This window comes from Meriones unguiculatus, chromosome 10 (assembly GCF_030254825.1).
Source record: "Meriones unguiculatus strain TT.TT164.6M chromosome 10, Bangor_MerUng_6.1, whole genome shotgun sequence".
Taxonomy (NCBI): domain Eukaryota; kingdom Metazoa; phylum Chordata; class Mammalia; order Rodentia; family Muridae; genus Meriones; species Meriones unguiculatus.
The window spans coordinates 73,586,248-73,606,158 of NC_083358.1; the positions used below are offsets into that span (position 1 = coordinate 73,586,248).

Below are 19,911 nucleotides of genomic sequence, written 5' to 3' on the forward strand. Positions count from 1 at the left end.
CTTTATAAATTATTTATTTTTATTTTTTTATTTTTTAGTAAGTTTAATCTGCTCTCACAGTAATGCTTAAAAATTTTAGCCTTTTTGTGAAAACAAAATATGTTTATTCTAAAAGCTAGTAGATTGGCAAAGGGTAGCAATTCTTTAAGATAAAAGGCAGAGGGTCTGTAAACATACTGGGAATCTTGTGGAGATGGCTCAGTGGTTAAGAGCACTGCTCCTCCAGAGGACCCTTGTTCATTATCTAACACCTACATGGCTGCTCACAACTGTCTTTACCTCCAGTCCCAGAGGCTCCAATACCCTCTTCCGGCCTCTTAGGACACTGGATGCATATTGTACACAACACACATGCAGGCAGATCATCCATAAACATAAAACATAAAAATAAAATCTCAAAACAAAACTTAAAAAAACAGTGTGAAGGAAAGCTTCTGAAAGGAACCTCAACCTTCCACTGAACCTTCTGTGTGGCTGATTAACTAGTTAGAACTTGAATGATGTGAAGAGGCTGGAATGTTACAAGTCCAAAGCCAAATAGGGTCATCCTTATCCCATTTCAGAACCATTTATTTTCCTCCTCAGTACCGGACTTAAGATCTTTGTGGCCATTAGGTAAGTCCTTTGGAATCTAGGAACAGTCCTAGTTTCCAATCAACCGATGGGCTAAGATTGTTGTCAGTAACGTTTGAGGCTCATGGAAGAGTTACCCTTGCTTTGCTGTAACTAACCTGTCTAGTGCTTCCATAACTTTATTTGAAAGGACCTTGACTTATGGTGTTCTTTGTTCTGTTACCATCAACACTTCATCAAACTATTGTCCTCTTGGAACGTGGCATTTGGGTTTTAAATCTGTTCCTGAGCCATGGCTATTCTTGTTAAGCTCCATAATAGAATATCTGTCAGGGATGCACTTTAAAGTAGGGGTTGTGGGGTTTTTGCATTCACAATAACTTAAAAAGAAAAAAAGGTTAAAAGCAGAAGTTAAGTCAGAAATTGTTCATTGGGGTTTTATATCTAGAAAAGTTAATCCAGTAAGTTTTAGAGTTGGTAGGTCTTGGGGGGTAATCACTAAGGCCCCCCAACAGGTATGTGCTAATCTGTCCCTGACCCCAGCTTCTCAGTAGCACCAAGTCACTGTCCAATGAGCTCAGTGACACCAAGGGCACTGTCCTTTGAGCTCAAAATGTTCAAAGGACTTCCCACCCTAAGATGAAGCAGAATTCTGTTGTCATCCAGATGAGGTTAGCATCTAGATTAGATATCTGAAGAAGATGAGGAAAGACTGCAAATAACAAACTCTAATAGAAAAGGCAGCAGGACACCAAAAGACAGCCATCAGGATACTGTTTATTTTGCCCAGAGCTAATCCTGACCATGTGGGTCTCTGGGAGCTGCAATTATCTCTAGAAATTGAGTTTCTAGAGATAGTTTTTAAAGTTTGTGGATAAATACATGTAAGCATCCAGAAAGAGTTGCAGAGCAGCAAGAATTCAGTGACTCGTAAGAGCCCACTACCCCACTCCCAGTGGACATATTTTCCTCCATTCATTATGCTGGTTATTAAGACCCAGTATTGCTGTTACATAGTAGTGCACCCAAGGGTATGCTTGGAATTTAGCATTGGGTATACAAGGCTGCAGGATATATTAGGAGAGACACTAGAGATATTGAGGGGGATGAAGAAAAGGGGAAATCATGGTAAAGCTTAGCATTTCTAGTACTGAGGAGTCAAGAGTGGAGGGGAAAAGAGAGGCATCAAGTCAAACAAAACAAGTTTTATTTGAAAACGCATAATGAAATAAATATTGTGCATGCTCGTAAATAATTAAACATAATTGATAAACTATGAGGGGTGTTCAGTTTAAGTGCTCTAAAATGGCTCTTAAAACAAAAGGAATAGTTCACAAAAGGAAGTTTTCAGTTAATTGTCTCTCAGAATCTAGTTATATGGGGTAAGAAACATTCTTAAGATGTCTTCTGTGGGAGGATGGTAGAAAGAGAAAAGGATAAGGGAGAGATGAAGGCAGTCTGCACGTCTTAGGTCTTAGTTCCTCACTTGAAGGGATGATATCGTGGTTAAACAAATTGTTGTTACCTTGTTATTAAACATTAGTAGAAAACATGTACCTGATCCCCATCATGAATATTAATTCCAGTAGAACTTCAAAACATTAAGAACAAAAGTAGGATAAATAGTACATTTTCAAATTAAGAAAATTAGAAGAAACAGGGGAATGTAAGAAATAACAGGAGCATAAAACAAGCAATAAAGGCAAAATGAGGAGAAACATCCTCATGTGGTTTAACAAAGGAGATGATTCATCTCCTTTGTTAACATTAGATGATAACTCTAATGTTTGACATTAACATACCCAGTCTACAAAATAACTTTAGGGAAGTGTTAGAAAAATCAATCTGATAATATCAGGAAATCCTAAAAAATAATCCTTGAACTTCTAGGTATCAAGGGGCTTAGCACATCACAGAGGTGGATAAATTCCTGGTGCCTCTCATCTAGCACAGTATAATGTAAGTTGTAAATTATGACACATTTCTTTTTTGGTCTCTATTAAAGCTGCTCTGTACCACACATACCTGAAATACAAGACCACCACTTTAACCCCACACCTCTCCACAACCCATCAATCCCCTCTCCCCACAAACCTCGTTTCATTTTTGTTGTTTTGGTTTTGCCTTGATAGGACTGGACCTAGAGCCTTGTGCAAGTCAGGTAAACACTACACTATTAGATTATATTCCTAGCTCATGTATGATGTATTTAAAATTAACTAGAGAAGTACACGTAAAATGACTAAACACTTAAGGAAGCAAATGCTTATTGTCCTGATTTGATCATTACACACTATATAACATGCATTGAATTACCACAATACAATATAAAGATGCACAAATGTTAGTTATCAATTAAGCATCTATTATGATTATGTCATTCTGGTGTTGACAGCAATAAAATAAAATAATGGCAGAGAACTGAGATAGTCTCAGGCACTGTCTGTCTTTAGCTGTCTATCTAACAAGTAGGAAGTTGATGACTTATTTAATAAATATCATCTGAGTTCAGATAATAGTGAACATGAAAGCAGCCTTTTGAGAACTGCTTTTGGAGAAAATCCATCAGTTACAATTCTGTTTCTAGTGGAAATTACTACAGGGTATCACAGTAAGAAAAAATATCATGAATTAACTTTATGGAGACTTTATGAATTAGATTTATACATGACCATGTGTGAAGGGGATATTATTCTGCTTTGGTTATAGACATGGTTCTTGACAACTAGAATTGCTTTGTTTTCACTATCACTGTTCCGTTAAAACCATGCTGAAGAACTGTTTCAAGTGGCCAAATCATTCCGGTACGTACATCAACACAAACTAATGACTCAAGAGGCACTACTTCCATAGTCAAGACTAGTTATAGTCAGCGCTGATGAGTGTTATAGGGATTAGCTGAATGGCTTTTTTTTTCTGAGTTTCCCTTAATAATTATAAACCTAAATGGGCTCAGTGGATCTCCCTAAAGCAGAAAGGAATGCTAACTGAGTGTCACATGCCAGTTCATTTAATCGTTGAAGTAACTATGGCAGTTACATGCTCTTCCATCTCTTTCATCAAGTAAGCAGTGAGGTAAATTCCTTAAAAGGACTTGAAGGAAGTCTTTTCATTTAAAATTGTATTCAAATGTAATTCAGGGATCACAAATTACAAGAAAATTTATTTTCTTGCACACTGCAAAGTGCACATCCTATGAAGATGTGCAAATCCCTTCCAAATCTCTCTGGAACTACCCCACAGCATCCTTTTGCTCTCCTGATCCCAGTTGGGGTGCCTTAGTTTTGACTGTTTCTAACCTTTATACAAGTGGAGTCTTAAGGCACACCCATGTCTGGCTTCTTTCTCTTGGCATTGTGATTAATCAGTTGATTATGACCTACAGGTAATTGAGTTTGTTCATTCTCATTACTGTTTATCTCAATGTGCTATATGCCACAATTTGTATATCACTCTATTAATGAACATTTGGATTGTTTTCAGGTTTTAACTATTATGAATGGCACCGCCTTGAACATTCTTGTATATTCATGTTTCTTAATGCACAAATGTACACTTTTTGTTGGATAAACACTTATGAATAAAATTCTGAAATCATGAAATCTTGAACCCTTCATATTAGTTTTTATTTAAAATTTCCAAAATGGCTATATGGCAGTACAGGGAATTCTTATCCCCCATATTCATGTGAACAAAGATTTTAAAATTAGATTTCGGGCTAATTAATACTCTTTTTTTCACTTACATTTTATGAAAAACTAATAGCTTGATAGTGATTTTCTTTTATAAATTCCATGATTCTTTCTAGGATTTTAATTCTTTGTTTGTTACACTGGTTTTCTTTTCCATACAGGAAAACATATCTCTGCTGAACAGAATTTAGCAGGGTTAACAGTGTGTCAGAGACCCCATGCAAATATTCCTCTTCACTGAGCCCAGCCTCTTCTATTTCTTCGGCATGGGTAAAAAGAACAGCAGTGTAATTCTTCCAAGAATCTCCCAGAAGTTCCTGAAAGAGAAAGAAGTTAAATGACTATTTGCCTTGGACTCTAGTCCTCAAAAATGAGCAAAGCCATTATTAAAGTCTAATGCCATTAGTGAAGAGATCCATGTGTCATGATAGTCCTGAAAGCTGATATGTGTAATGGGAAGTGGCTCTGAGCTCAAGTGCTGTTAGCACATTGAGGAAGATGGATGGGGTTTCTGAACAAAAGAGGGACTTTAGTCTGTTTTACTTTGTTGTTGTAATTGATATGCAAAAACTTAATGCTGCAGAGCATCTGGCTACATTGAAGGTGATATGGCCAGCACTCAGTGATCACTTATACTCACTTCACAATCAGACCCTCAGTCCCTTTAATTTCTGGTACCTTGAGCAAGCCAATTGTTTTCTACTTTGGATGTTATCACCGCTAAAATATCTACTAAGGGATTAAAATGACATAATCTGGTTATGCTCTATTGATTAAACAGATGACAAGTAACGGAAAAGCTAAGATCAAAATCCATTTGGTGAGTTGGAACAGCTACACAAGATTACTGTAATCCTCATGTTCCTCTTGCCACATGACTGGAATCAAAGGCAATTTATCAAATGGCTTCTTCTAATGTGCTAGAAAAACACTGAAGACAGTTGCCCCTTTGTTTAGTGATAATGTGCACGTTGGTTGTGCAATAAATTCTTGCTTGATTAGTGAAAATTAGCTGATATAAAGCAGAAGCCACAGCATGTGGTATATTGCCCATGCAATGCTAAAGGCATCTAGGAGTAACCATTTAACTCTTGAATATTTCCAAACTTAGATGAAATCATAACCAAGTAGCAATACGGTAACATTTTCTCCCAACTGTATGCGCCTGTGACTGAAATATTTGCAAAGGTGTTACCAGTTTAGAACACTTTTTGTACTTTTTTATTTTAGAAATTTTTCTTTATTATTATTTGTTACAATTTGTTTACTTTGTATCCAGGCTGTAGACTGGATACATCTCCTCCTGGTCTCACCCTCCCTCACTCTCCTCCCCACCTCATGTCCCTTTCCTAGTCCACTGACAGAGGAGGTCCTCCTTTCCTACTATCTGACCATAGTCTATCAGGTCTCATCATGTCTGTATCCTCTTTCACTTCACCAGGTGATCAAAGAGCAGGCAAGCAAGTTCATGCCAGAGACAGACCCTGCAACCCTTACTAGGGAACACCCATGGAGACTGAGCTGCCTATGGGCTACATCTGAGCAAGGGATCTTGTTCTCTCCATGCATGGTCCTTGGTTGATTCATCAGTCTCTTCAGGTCCCCCTGAGCCCAGATTTTTTGGCTCTGTTGATCTCCTTGTGGAGCTCCTGTCTCCTCCAGGTCTTTCCATCTCCCACTTCTTGCGTAAGATTCCCTGCACTCTGCCCAGTTTTGGCTATCAGTCTCAGCATCTGCTTTGATATTCTGATGGGTAGAGTCTTTCAGAGGTCCTCTGTGGAAGGCTCCTGACCTGTTCTCTATCTTCACCTGCTTCCAATGTCTATCCTGTTTGCCCTTCTGGATGAGGATTAAGCATCTTCCCTAGGGTCCTCTTTGTTTATAACACTTTTTTAAAATGCAAAATGTCTGTGAATGAATATAACAAGGGATATCAAGGACTTTTAGTAATCAGAAGAAAGCAAACATACAAGCAGAAATGAAGAATTAGTGTCAGATATCATGCTAATCTTTTAGTCTTTTTTCATCTCTTGTTACCCTCCCATCCCTTCCTCTCTCATTTCAGTTTGGTTTGGTTTGGCTTAAGCCCCTTTGAGAGATTTTTACTCTGTTCCCCAAGCTGACTGCAAACATATCAGCCCTGCTTTTGCCATGCCAATGCTGGGTTAGAGGCGGGCACCACCATGCTTGGCCGTGTGTCGCTTTTTGGTGCTCAGCACGAACAGTAATCGTACCATTCCCGTTGTGGTATCAAGAAGTGACACATGGAGAGGCTGAACCAGATCTTAGCACTGTTTTTATTGAAACACTCTGGGAAGCTATTTCTCGATGTCTATAATGAACATATGGGTGGTATTTGTGGTATAAAGAGAAGGAAAGGGTGGAGGGAAGGAGTAAAAGGAGGAAAGAAAGAAACGAATTGGGGCAAGTATGTCTAATACTAAAATACTTAGGGAAAGTCTGAGACAAAGATTTTAAATCACCTATTAGTGGCGAGGAATATTAATTACATCTGAGAGCAGTCGGGCTCTCAAAGCTCTCCTCAAAGCCATCTATTTAGACATATGTGATTGAAACTAAGTCGTGACTTCTTTGAAGGTGTACTCTCTGTGTCTGCATCATCATGCGAAGGTTCCAGGACATTATGAATTTCCAACAATATTTGTTGAATATTTTGGAATTATGATCCTCATGAGGATAAAAGATCAGGCTTAGTTAGTTTTGTTTTGAGAGTTCAGTTTTGAATTTTATCCTCTGGGATGCAATCCTGCACTTCTGAGTTCTGAAACTCACTGATGTGCACTTTCTACAATCTGTGCTTTCACTCTGCATTCAAAGCAAATCTCTCTAGGGGTGAGTCCACCTGTTTGCTCTCACCTAGTAAGAATTTGTCTACCTACACCACAGAATTACAGGTTCCCCTAAAGCGTCCTGTTTCAAGAAAACATTAGCCGACATTTCAAGATCAGTATGTCAGACAACATTATCTTAGCAGTAAATACATGAAGATTGTTCAAAATGGTGCTCTGTTTGTCACATTCTCATGTGCTTTTGAATCCAAATTCATTTGAAAACTTGTGTTTCCTTAACTGTTAGAGATCACAACTCTTAATGAATCTAGGCATCCATACAATGCCAACAACCCACTGTAGATGATGCTGTCATGACAAAATAAAGAACATTTATAGGACTCTGTTGTGCTTGCAGGGTATTGTACATATCCCTGCAAGAGAAAAGAAACAGGCAGCAACGTGAATAAACAGTGAAATTATGGTTGAACTGTATCCTTCCCGTAATTCATATGCCAAGTACTAATCCCCAGCTCCTCAGAATGTGACCTTATTTGGAAAGAGTGTCATAAAGACGTGATTAACTTAAAGTCATTAGGTTAGCCCCTGATCCAAAATTATTAATGTCCATATAAAACAGAAAAAATTTGAACAGAGACACAAATATAAGGAGAAGGTTGTGGACCCTAAAAATAGTCATGCACAGTTCAGGAGAGGGCCTGGGACACATCATTTGCTCACAGCTCTCAGAAGAAACCAACCTTGCCAATTCTGTGATTTCAGACTTCTGACCTCAAGAACCAAGAGACAATAAATATCTATTATTTGCTCCAAAGGAATTAACATGGGCCTGCAAGATGGCCCAGGGGATAAAAGTGCTTAGAGTTTGAGCCTGCATATCTGAGTAACAGTAAAGTCTCTTTAGTAGAAGCATTGTTCTCATCAAGAGAACAGGACCTGATGTCCCAACTACCCCAGGCAAAGGGCCCACCCCTAGGAAGGTGGACTTGCCTAAGCCATGCTAAAGAGAAGGATGAAATAATTTTCCCTTTAATGAGATACTGTGCCTTTCCTTTCAGAACCTCCAGAATCTGTCTCTTTTGAAGGTATGCTTTCCCTAACTCATTTGAGCTTTCCCCAGCATTTTTGGCTGTCTCACTCTTTCTTTAAAGCACCCCTCCCCACCAGGTGGCTGCTTTTCCACCCTGTCTGAATTCCACACTGCTAAAGGGTGCAGCTTTACCCTTTCATCCTCCATTGGGCCCTTCCAAGCATCAGTTGAGATTTGCAGCTTACCTCCTTTTACTATTTTTTTTAACTCTAATAAAAATTGTCCTTGAGACTTTATTTGAATCCAGTCTTAAACTATTTTTTTTTGAGACTAAGAACCCTAAGAAAGGACCTAGATTTTCCGTGTATCATCAGGCAACCATGAAGAAGTTCCCAAAATCCCAGTAACACGATAACCTGAATTAAATCCTTAGATCCCACGAGGAATCCCAGCTGCCCTCTGACCTCCACACTCATGCTGCAGATGGACCACACACACACACACACACACACACACACACACGTGTCCCCCCTCCCCACAGTGAAGATAGATAATAATAAAAATTTTAAAAGAATTTCCTTAAGAATAGGGATTGCATGATACTGGGGTTTTATTTCCACTCAGGTCCAGCTCTTGATCTTTGATCACACTCATATCTGAATGTTTCTCACATTTAGAGCCTCAGTGTACCATTCCTGTGCTATCCTAATTGTCATACTAAAATATTTATGTACAAGTTAGTAAATAACTGATACTATCAGCCCTTGAGCTCCACCAAACCCACCATTCTGATAGCTTTGGTTGGTACCTACACCATACTTGTCATTAAATATTTCTGAGTAATTGTCAAAATAAAAATACTGTTTTGTATTATATCCCTTAGCAGAACTTTCTTTCTTACTAAGTTGATACTTTAAAAATTAAGTAGTATAACTCTCTTAATTCCTGTAACAACATGCTTTCTTCTTTTCTCCCTTTTTGGGTGGTTTTATGCTTTAAAGTTATCTCTTTCAGGATGACTAAGTGGAAGCATTAACCACCATGCCACTCACAAGCCCACGTGTCCAGCCACTGGGAAGTCTTTACAAACTGATAATTTTTTTTTTTTTTACACGAAAGGATACTTATCTCTCAAGCTTTTAGAGAAATTGCACTTTTGAACTACTGCCCAAAGCCAGAGAAGAATGGCTTGTTTACTCTATAATCCTTAGACTGGTCTTTAGCCAGATAATAGTTGTATGTTTGAAAATAGTGTCAATTGGTTATAGTCATCATGTCAGTGTCCAGACATGTTCTCTGGGGACCCAGAGACTGAACAACCACAGTTGACTGATGTGTCAAAAGATATTCTAGAGCAAAATAAGTAAAAGTTATTTATCTGGTGCTAGTAGTTTAAATATAGTATAAACTGAGTGGAAATGCTACAGCCATGGATTGCTCGGTTTCACAGAGCTAATGGGTATGAGGCCATCTCCTCCTTTTGGGACAGCGAGTTGGGATATAAACCTTGTTTTCCAGGAATTGTTCATTTTCTCAGGACCTCACCAGCCCTGCCCCATTTGTTTGTGGTTGATGAAATCATAGCATCTGGACCTTTTAGGGGGAAACTTTAGAAAAAAAGCCAACAATTGCATCAGCCAAGAAAAAATTATCATGGAACAGGAGAATAATAAGGATCATACGTGTGTGTGTGAGCCCGCACGTGCGTGTATGTGTGTGTCTGTGTGTGTTCTAGTCTCTTACTCTCATCCCACTTCAAAGTACCACATTTTCCTTCCTACAGAGTCAAAACTGAACGATAACATCTCATCTCAGATTCAGGAAATACTCAACATTAGAAAGCATCTATCCAAATTTCCTCATTTTAAAGATGAGAGTATTAAGGCCTTGTGATGTTAAGTGCCTCAATGGCAGTCACGTGGCTGATTATTGGCAGACCTGGGCCTTCATGAAACGCACTGGCACTGTTAGAGCCTTGACTAATAGTAATATAAAATGATAATTCCTGCAGCTAAACCCTTATGGTACACTTAATCATGCGCCAGTGTCTCAGTTAAAGGATTTACTGCTGCCAGGCTTGCGTGCAATCCAAAAAGGAACCAGTTAAGTAGATACTTTCACTGACTGGTTTCTAATGAGGTTCAGAGAGGCTCCTTGCCCAAGGTCATGATGCAAACTAGTAGCTAAGAGGGAGCCTGAACACGGGTATGTATAACACACCCAGAAGGCATGCTCTTCAGCTCTGTAATAAGCCACCCCTCTGTGGTTCGTTTGAGTGCCCACCTCAGTGCAGAAGAGTGGCAGTTACACCAGGGCCACTTTGCCATCTTCAGTGGCTCTCCTGTAAGTTGAGCTTGGAGTTAAGCATGTCATATTTACTAACCTGACTGAAATACCTGAAAGAATTAGTGGGTCAAAAGCTCATTGATCATTCTCTGTTAAGTGCCATATATTCCTAAGGTATCCACATTGTCATTTGTTACTTTTATTTGTACAGGAATTTTAATCCAGCAACATGGCTGCTCTGGCAAGGTCTTTGGATATGATCTGGCTGGAATACAGTCACATACTTAGCACACACCTTTAATCCCTCAAATTGGAATACATACCCTTAATTCCTCTGGCTGACATACGGACCTGACACACCTTTAATCCCTCTGGCTGGAATTTAGTACAAACCTTTCATCACAAACAATGATGTCTAATTGAGGAACAAAGTGACTAATCAGAGAAAGGTTTGATAGAATGTGTCAGAGATAAGATATACTAAACTCTCACTAGAGAGATGCTACTTAAGAGCAGTACAGAGTCCGTAGAAGTTTATAAATATCAATAAAATCAGCATCACTTGTGACCAAGAATCTAAAACTGAGGATGGCTAGGCTTGCCTTTGAGTAAGTCCCAACTGCTAAATAGGCCTGTGAGGTCTGTCTAGTACCAAGGCCCATCACTGGCCTTCATGAGCCTACTGTGAGCACCTACCTGCAACATCAGCAGCTGAGTTGTTGATTCTAACACAAAAAATACATACTTAAACTGGCCTGTTCACAGTAATTGCACTGCCTGTGGTTGTACAAAAAGAATATATCCTATACTCAGTTCACAGATTCAGTTCCTAGAGCAACTTTGTCTCCACCGGGCTGGCTCTTCATTGTAGGAGATTGTTTTATGCCTTCTCTGATATCTTTATGGATTTGCTTTTCAACATTCAAATAATATTCCCATTAACACTCACAAGAGTCATTTCTTCCTTTTTCCCTTTTGGAAGATACAACTCACTAACATCTCTGTATTATTATGGACCTAACATAGATAAAGAAGAATGTCATTTGGAGAAATGTGTTAATTGTCACAGCTGGTAGCCTATGACCCCTTTCTAGAATCTACAGAAAAACACAGGAAGACAAGGCCAGTCCTTCTATGCCTCCTTTATTTGGAAAGGACAGTTACTGCGTTCTTCTTGTCTATCAGCCGAGAGGAAAAAAAAAAATCAGGATATCCCTGGAACCTTTGGACCTTAACAGCTACTTTGATGTCTGCTCTTGGGCCAGTCAAATATCAAGACATCTGGCAGCTGCTCCTGATCTGGGAGTGCATACAGCTGGCTGCCATGAGTATCTGGGGTACCTGAGGAAGGTCATAAGCGTCAAGCCTGTACTTCAGGGATTGTAATTGGAAGACCAAGAGGTGCCCCAAACAGTTCTGCAGTGACTTCCAACATTCATGGGACTGCTCCTAGGATCAATAAGCCCTATCTGCTGTTATTCAGAAAAAAGAAAAAGTATTTATACTATTAAAACAAAACAGGAACATTGCTCTCACCCATCTCATACTGGTTTTCAACTCCTGAGATAGACAGTGGCTTAAGAAAGGCAGCTGTCAGAGAAAGCACTGTAGATGCCATGTCAAAAGATAAGAGACAAGTGCGAATTGCTTTGTAGGAAAACTGTGGATTACAATGTTTTGAATACTAACAGCAGAAGAATGTATTTTCAAAATGTATGATATTGAAATCCTCTTGGGATCAGCACAGTGTACTACAGGGGAGCATGATGACACCTGTAGAGAGAGTCAAGATGGCTTTTGGGAAGTAGTTGTTTGTGAATTTACTGAATTTATGTAAAGCAGCCTTAGTGAACATCAAATCTGTTCTTTAAATTATCCTGATATTTGGGTGAAGGTTTCCTGACACTTGATTTCTACCAGAAATGCTGTGAAATTCAGGTTTTAATAATGTGGGGATCTGTCTGGTTGCTTTAGATTTCATATTGTATATTAATTACAACTGTCTCATTTACTGTTGACAACATTACTTAAATCTTTAGGAGTTGGACAATGATTTTTTTTTCTCTTGTCACCTTAATTTTTCCACTACTTTCTTATAATTACACATGTGGTTTTTTCCCTAAACCTTTACAAACACACACAACTGCTGAGAAGCAAAAGGTGTGTCTGCCATTTAGGTCAATCTTTTGTCTTTACTAGTTAAGGGGAAAAGTCTTTCATCTGAACTCAGGGACTAGGGTAGCGTCTACTCATAAGACCCATCAGTCAAATGTGGGTGAACCCTGCCTAGAGAATCAAAAGCTTGGCCAGAATGGAGTAGGTCAATGAATCATTTTCAGTATTTGTAAGTAATAGTCTCCGTGGGCCCCTTACCTACATAATTTCTGGCAGTATAAATGTATACACTCTTTATTCCTTTTGACGTGGCCATACCAAGACCCCTCCTCTTACTTAGATCCTTTGCTAGACTGTCAAATGAAAGGAACTCTCAACTTAGCAACTGATGTTAAATAAATAAATAAACAAACCAGTATAGGCAAATGCAATACATGCCATCTAGGGTCTGCCTACAGTCCTTGTAGTTCATGGCTGAAATGGAGACCTTTAAATGGGTGTCAAGGCAGGTAAACATGGAAAACTGCAGATTTCTTTCCTGTGAATCATGCACAGCTTTCCCGCAACATTTGCCACAACGATGATTTTTGTGCTGCTCCTCTTACACATCACATTACTTTGGCAACTAACACACTGTCATCTCTGACATTTATTTGCCTTTTCTAGACTACGAGCTTTTTGCAGTCAGGTTTTCTGTCTCTGAAAGTACTCAGTGCTACGTGGATAATCATCAGTGTATAAATACACTTTGTTAATGAATCCTAACAAGTCCTCTTGGTGTTGCATAGTGTGTGGGTATTTCAGCTGGCAGCTTTGAACCTCACCTTGTTTTAAGGTTTTAATAAACCTGTATAAAAACATGGAAATGCAGACCCACAGGCATCACTCTTGAGATGCTGCATCAATAGTCATGAGTAAGTTTGCATTTTCAACAAGTTTTCCAGCTGATTCTGGTACAGATAGCCCAAGGGTTACATTGTATGAACTTTCTCAAATTCAAGGCTCTTAAGGATTTAAGGTTTGACTTCTGCAAATTAGTGTCTAGAAATATCTGTCTATGGCCTATTTGTAGGTTAACTGAATGAATTCTCTAAAACAATAGTTCTCCAACAGTGAGTTGCAACCTCCTTGCATATCAGATATCTTACATATCATATTTACAGTAAGATTCATAACAGTAGCAGAATTACAGCTATGAAGTAGCAATGAAAATTTTTTTTATGGTTGGAGTTCACCACAATGTGAGGTGCTGTATTAAAGAGTCACAGCACTAGAAAGGTTGAGAACCACTACTGTAAAACAAACTATGAAATAGAACTCCTGGTAGAAAATCAAGTTACTTTTACTGACTCTTTCTATATGGCTAACCCTTTGTAGTTCAAATATCTGTTGAGCCAGTTTCTCCCTAGGCCTTGCCTGTGAGGATAATGCCCCTAGGTAGCAATAATGTTGACAGTATAATTGCATCTTTGTATTACCTGGACCAACTGGACTGAGTTAGATGCTTCCTGTCCGAAGAAAGGCACGTCAGCTCTCTGGACCAACAGAGCAAGATGGAGACCCTCTTGCCCAAAGTGATGCACCAGGGCTTCCTTCACTTTCTGTTTTACATGTCTTGTGCTCAGCTTGCTGTGTGGATATCCTGGAGTGTCCAATACCTGTATCTGCAGGCTTATCTCTTGTCCCCCTCGACGCATGAAGCTGCGGAGATGACAACTGCGGCCCAGGCTACAGTCTTTGGTTATGGAGCTTGGAGCAAAGGTGCTGTAGAAGTCAGCACTTCCCAAAAGAACGTTCCCAGCAGAACTTTTCCCACTCTGGGTACTGCCAAAGACAGCCAAATTGATGGTCATCTTGTTGGTGTCTGTCATAGCTGTGGGTAAACAGAGGCACCAAAAGGAGAGTTAGGTATCTATACTTACCCAACATAAAGTCTCAGACATGACCTGAGATGCTCTGTGTACAGTCGTCCCTCTGTGTCTGTGGGGAGATGCCTTATTGCTCCAGCATTTACCAAAACCTGCTGACACTCAAGTTATTAATATAAAACGGTGTAGTGTTTATATAACCTACTACAGCACCATTTATAATACTCTAAACCAGTGGTTGTCAACCTTCCTAATGCTGTGACCTGTTGTGTGACTACCGACCACTTGGATACTGAGCTGCCATGGGCTATGTCTGAGCAGGGTCCTAGGTTATATCCATGCATGGTCCTTGTTTGGAGAATCATTGTTCACCTGATGTAATTGTTGTCTTGGAGGCTTATGCTGAATAAGCTTACCCTTTCTAGCTTTTTATGAACTCGGCTGTTCTGACCCAAACTCTCTCCAAGCTGACTGATCCAACTTCGCTTCTCTCAGATTCTCACTGGTGCATCCTGCTTGGAAAACTGCCCCTGAACTCCAAGAACTGAACTGTACCAAACTGAACTTCATTGTGCTGACTCCCAACTGCCTACTCAACTCAAGTCCATGACACTTAACTTATTGAACTACCTGTAATATATTATTTTGTACTGAACTCAACTCTACTCTACTGTCTTCTCTACTGAACTGTACAGTACTCAGTTCTACTCTTTTCTCTACCCTACTGTCTTCTGTACTAAACTCTACTGTTTAGTCTTCTCTCCTCTCTCTCTACTATACCTTACTTTACTGTACTGTTCTCAAGTGGCTTCTCTTTCCTGTCTCTCCTCAAAAGAGTTGGGCATATCATATCTCTGACTCATTCTGTGAGATCATTCTCTGATTTGTCATTTGTCTGCCCCTCAATTAGATGTCATTTTCAAACATGGGTATTTCCTTCTAAAACCAAATTTACCTTCACTGTTTAGGATTGTGTATCCTAATGGTGTGTCTGTATTCCAGCAAGAGAGATTAAAGGTATGTCATACCAGCCAGATCACAAAGACCTGAGAGACCTTATCCTTGCCAGAACGGCCATGTTACTCGATTAAAATTACTCTATAGCACAATCTGTCACTTGTGATTTTGATCTTAGCCATTGTGAGAGGTGTATGATGAAATTTCAAAGTTGTTTTGATTTTCATTTTCCTTATGGCTAAGCATATTGAACATTTTAAAGTGCTTTTTGGCCATTTGAGATTCCTCTGTTGAGAATTCTCTCCTTAGATATGTACCCATTTTTAATTGGATTATTTAGTTTGTTGATGTCTAGTTTCTTGAACTCTTTATATACTTTGGATATTAGCCCTATGCCAGATGTGGAGTTGGTGAAGATCTTTTTCCATTCTCTGGGCTGTCATGTTGTCCTATTGACAGTGTCCTTTGCTTTACAGAAGCTTTTCAGTTTCATGAAGTTCCATTTATTGTTGATTTTAGTGTCCATGCTATTGGTATTCTGTGCAAAAAGTTGTCTCCTGTGTGACATTCAAGACTAGTCCCCATTTTCTCTTCTATCAGGTTCAGTGTATCTGGTTTTATGTTGAGATCTTTGATCACTTGGACTTGAGTTTTGTGCAGGCTAATAGATACAGATCTATTTACATTTACCTACATATCAACATCCAGTTAGGCCAGCACCATTTGTTGAAAATGCTTTTTCCCTCATCATATATTTCTTTATAAAAAAATGAGGTATCCATAGGTGTGTATATTTACATTTAGGTCTTTGATTTGATTCCATTGATCAACATGTCTGTTTTTATGCCAATACTATGTGATTTTTATTACTAAAGCTCTGTAGTACATCTTGCAATCAGGGATGATGGTAACTTTGGAAATTCTTTTATTGTATAGGATTGTTTTAGCTATCCTGACTTGTTTGTTTGTTTGTTTTTCCATATGAAGTTGAATATTGTACTTCCAGTGTCTATAAGTAATTGTGTGGAAATTTTGATGTAGAGTGTTTTGAATCTGTAAGATGGACATTTTTACTATGTTAATCCTACTGAACCATGAGTATATACCCAAGGAGCAAGCTGGTATAGCTATTCTAATATGTAACAAAGTAGACTTCTAACCAAAATTAGTCAAAAGAGATGGGGAAGGATATTTCATACTCATCAAAGGAAAAATCCACCAAGATGATATTTCAATTCTTAACATTTATGCACCAAACAAAAGGGCAGCCACACTTGTAAAAGAAACATTACTGAAGCTTAAATCACACATCGACCTTCACACATTAGTAGTGAGAGACTTCATATCCAACTTTCACTAATGGACAGGTTATCTAGACAAAAATTAAACAGAAATAATGAAGCTAACAGTCATGATCAAATGGACCTAGTAGATACCTACATAACATTTCACCCAACACAGAAGAATATACCTTCTTCTCAGTAACTCAGAAAACATTCTCAAAAATTGACTACATACTCAGTCACAAAGCAAGTCTCAACAGAGACAATAAGATTGAAATAACACCTTGCATCCTATCAGCTGGATATCAAAAACAACAGAAACAACAAAAAGCCTACAAACTCACAGAAACTGAACAGCTCCCTACCGAACAACTATGGGGTCAAGGTAGAAATAAAGAAAGAAATTATACTTCCTAGAGTTTAATAAAAATGAATGCGCAACATACCCAAACTTTGGGATACAGTGAAAGTGCTGCTAAGAGAAAAGTCCATAGCACTATGTGACTTCATAAAGAAATTGGAGAGATGTCATATTAACAACTTAACAGCACACCTGAAAGCTCTTGAACAAAAAGAAACAAACACACCCAAGAGGAGTAGACATCAGGAAATAATCAAACTCAGGGCTGAGATGAATAAAATAGAAACAAATAGAACAATACAAAGAATCAGTGAAACAAAGAATTGTTTGTTTGGCTTTTTTTTTTCTTTTGAGAAAATCAACAAAATAGACAAACTCTTATCCAAACTAAAAGAAAGAGAGAATATACTCAAATCAACAAAATCAGAAATGAATAGGGGAGCATAACAACAGACACCAAGGAAATTCAAAATCATTAGGTCATAGTTCAAAATCTTGTACTCCACAAAATTTGAAAATCTAATAGAAACGGACAATTTCATCTATAGATATGACTTACCAAAGTTAACTCAAGATCAGATAAACAATTTAAATAGACCTATAACCCCTAAGAAGTATAGTCAGTCATTAAAAGTTTCCCAAACAAAAAAGGCCCAAGGCTGGATGGTTATAGCACAGAATTCTACTAAACTTTCAAAGAAAAGCTAATACCAAAACTCCTCAAATTATTCCATAAACTAGAAACAGGAGGTACATTACCAAATTCATTTTATGAGGTCACAGTCATCCTGACCCAAACCACACACTGATTCAACAAAAAAGAATTATCGATTAATTTCCCCCATGAACATTGATGCAAAAATTATAAATAAAGTACTGACAAACCAAATCCAAGAACACATCAAAAAGACCATCCACTGTATTCAAATAGGGTTCATCCCAGAGATGCAGGAATATTTAATATACAGAAATCTGTCAATGTAATCCACCATATAAACAAACTGAAAGAAACAAAACCATGTGGTCATCTCATTAGATGCTAAACAGGCCTTTGGTCAAACTTCAACACCCCTTCATATTAAAAGTTTTGGAGAGATTAGGGATACAAGAGGCATAATACCTAGACACAATAAAGGGAATTTACAGCAAGTCTAGAGCCAACACCAAATTAAATGGAGGGAAACTGAAAGCAATTCCATTAAAATCAATAACAAGACAAGGCTGTCTACTCTCTTCATCTCTATTCAATATAGTATTTGAAATTCTAGCTAGAGCAGTAAGACAGCTAAAAGAGATCAAGGGGATACAAATTAGGTAGAAGTCAAAGTATCACTATTTGCTGATAATATAATAGTATACATAAGTGACTTCAAACATTCTGCCTTGAAACTCCTACAGCCAATAAACACTTTCATCGAAGTGGCTGGATTCAAGATTAACTTACAAAACCCAGTAGGACTCCTATATACAAATGGCAAACATGCTGAGAAAGAAATCAAGAAAACAACACCCTTCACAATAGCCGCAAAGAATATAGAATGTCTTTGGGTTAACTCTAGCCAAGCAAGTGAAAGACCTGCGTGGTAAAAACCTCATGAAGAAGGAAATTGAAGAAGATATCAGAAGACAGAAAGATCTCTTCCTGTACTCACTGACCATTTTCACTGATTGATAAACAAAGCTACTGTCAAAAGAGTCAGATGACCCCAGCGACAATTTAACAGGTTATAGAGATTATTTTGCTTGTGGTTTATAATTTGATTATATGGTATTAAGTAACCCAGGTTTCTCTTGTCCGCTAAGATCCCTCATTCCAGTATTTCCAGGTATTATCACAAATACCTCTAGGGAGTCACACAGTTGAAGGAAATGTCATGGGTTCCAGCGGCCTCCCAAGTAGATACCAGCTCATGTAGCTCATTCGTCACCTGCACTGAGTTGCCGTCCATTTCTATTTAGTTCCAGTCACATATGTAAGACATTTTAAAACCAGCTGTGTACCACTTACCTTTTTTGATCTTTGAAATGTATTCTTCACAGACTTCCTTGGAACTGCTACAGTTTATTCTTTGAAATGAACTTTGGTCTCCTGACTGTGTGGTACTAGCAGGAGACTGATACCACATTATTTCGCTTAGTTAAACTGTTACCAGACATCCTCTTTATTAGTGATTAGCTGTCTTCTAATCAGAGCTTACTTATGTTATCTGACAGGACTATTATTTTAATAGATACTTCCTGAAAGCTCCATTTCCAGAATTGGATTCTTTGACTGAGAATGTTTCTAATAAATTATAAGGTACCAAGAGTAAAAGTATGAAACATTCTTAGTGACAGTTAAGTTTTCCATTTTAATTGACAAATACTACACCAGTACTTCATATAAAATGCCAATAAACATATGTGCACATAATAATTACAGACTGTAACAGTATTTAATTCATAAATTCAAATTTTTCTCAGAAAATTCTCTAGGTTATTTTCATATACTTTAAATGTGTCCCCTTAATGTGTTAAAAATCACCTGAGTGCCTGAGGGCATGCAATTTTCATAATCAACTAATGATGGCATATTTAAGGTGCACGATTACCTATAAGTTGTCCTTAAAATTTTTTTAATTAGCTTTTTTTTTCATAATAAACACTCAGGTTTGACTTTCTCCACAGATTAGTTTGTAGCCCATGCTTCCCCGAACTTGTTCATGTCAACTGTAAGCTGTAGGAGCCTCATTCTAGCTATGTTCTAGTCACATAGCTCTCGAGAAGTCTATGGAGTAGTTCTTCTGTGAAGGGAATCTGGAGACAGCTGGAACTTCCTCTTCCCATGTGGATCTGACAAGGAAGATGTGAATGGGATCTATCCTTCCTGAGCATGATTGAAGCAGATGGGATCTATACTTCTGGAGCACTCTAGTAGTTCTCTTGAATGAAGCAGA

At 38.3% G+C, this 19,911-nt stretch overlaps 1 protein-coding gene across 2 annotated transcripts; it reads right to left on the reverse strand.

The window, feature by feature from the left end:
* Window positions 1-1,667: 1,667 nt before the first annotated feature.
* Gimd1 (GIMAP family P-loop NTPase domain containing 1) lies at window positions 1,668-19,041 on the reverse strand. Of its 2 annotated transcripts, none has more exons than XM_021660262.2 (3): window positions 18,984-19,041; window positions 13,985-14,379; window positions 1,668-4,582 (listed from the first exon to the last, which is right to left on the reverse strand). In XM_021660262.2, exons 2-3 carry the CDS (start codon window positions 14,375-14,377, stop codon window positions 4,322-4,324), a joined length of 654 nt encoding a protein of 217 aa, XP_021515937.1. In that variant the 5' UTR covers window positions 14,378-14,379; window positions 18,984-19,041; the 3' UTR covers window positions 1,668-4,321. The 2 variants fall into 2 exon arrangements, with proteins under 2 accessions (XP_021515937.1, XP_060248661.1); XM_060392678.1 differs by lacking the exon at window positions 18,984-19,041 and adding an exon at window positions 18,818-18,908.
* Between the last annotated feature and the right edge of the window lie 870 nt (window positions 19,042-19,911).

Excerpts from the sequence above, each read along its gene's own strand:
- Gimd1 (XM_021660262.2), bottom strand. The coding sequence starts at position 14,377 with ATGACAGACACCAACAAGATGACCATCAATTTGGCTGTCTTTGGCAGT. Across the intron at positions 4,583-13,984 it reads ACTCAGTCCAGTTGGTCCAG|GAACTTCTGGGAGATTCTTG; the intron begins GTAATACAAAGA and ends TTTCTCTTTCAG.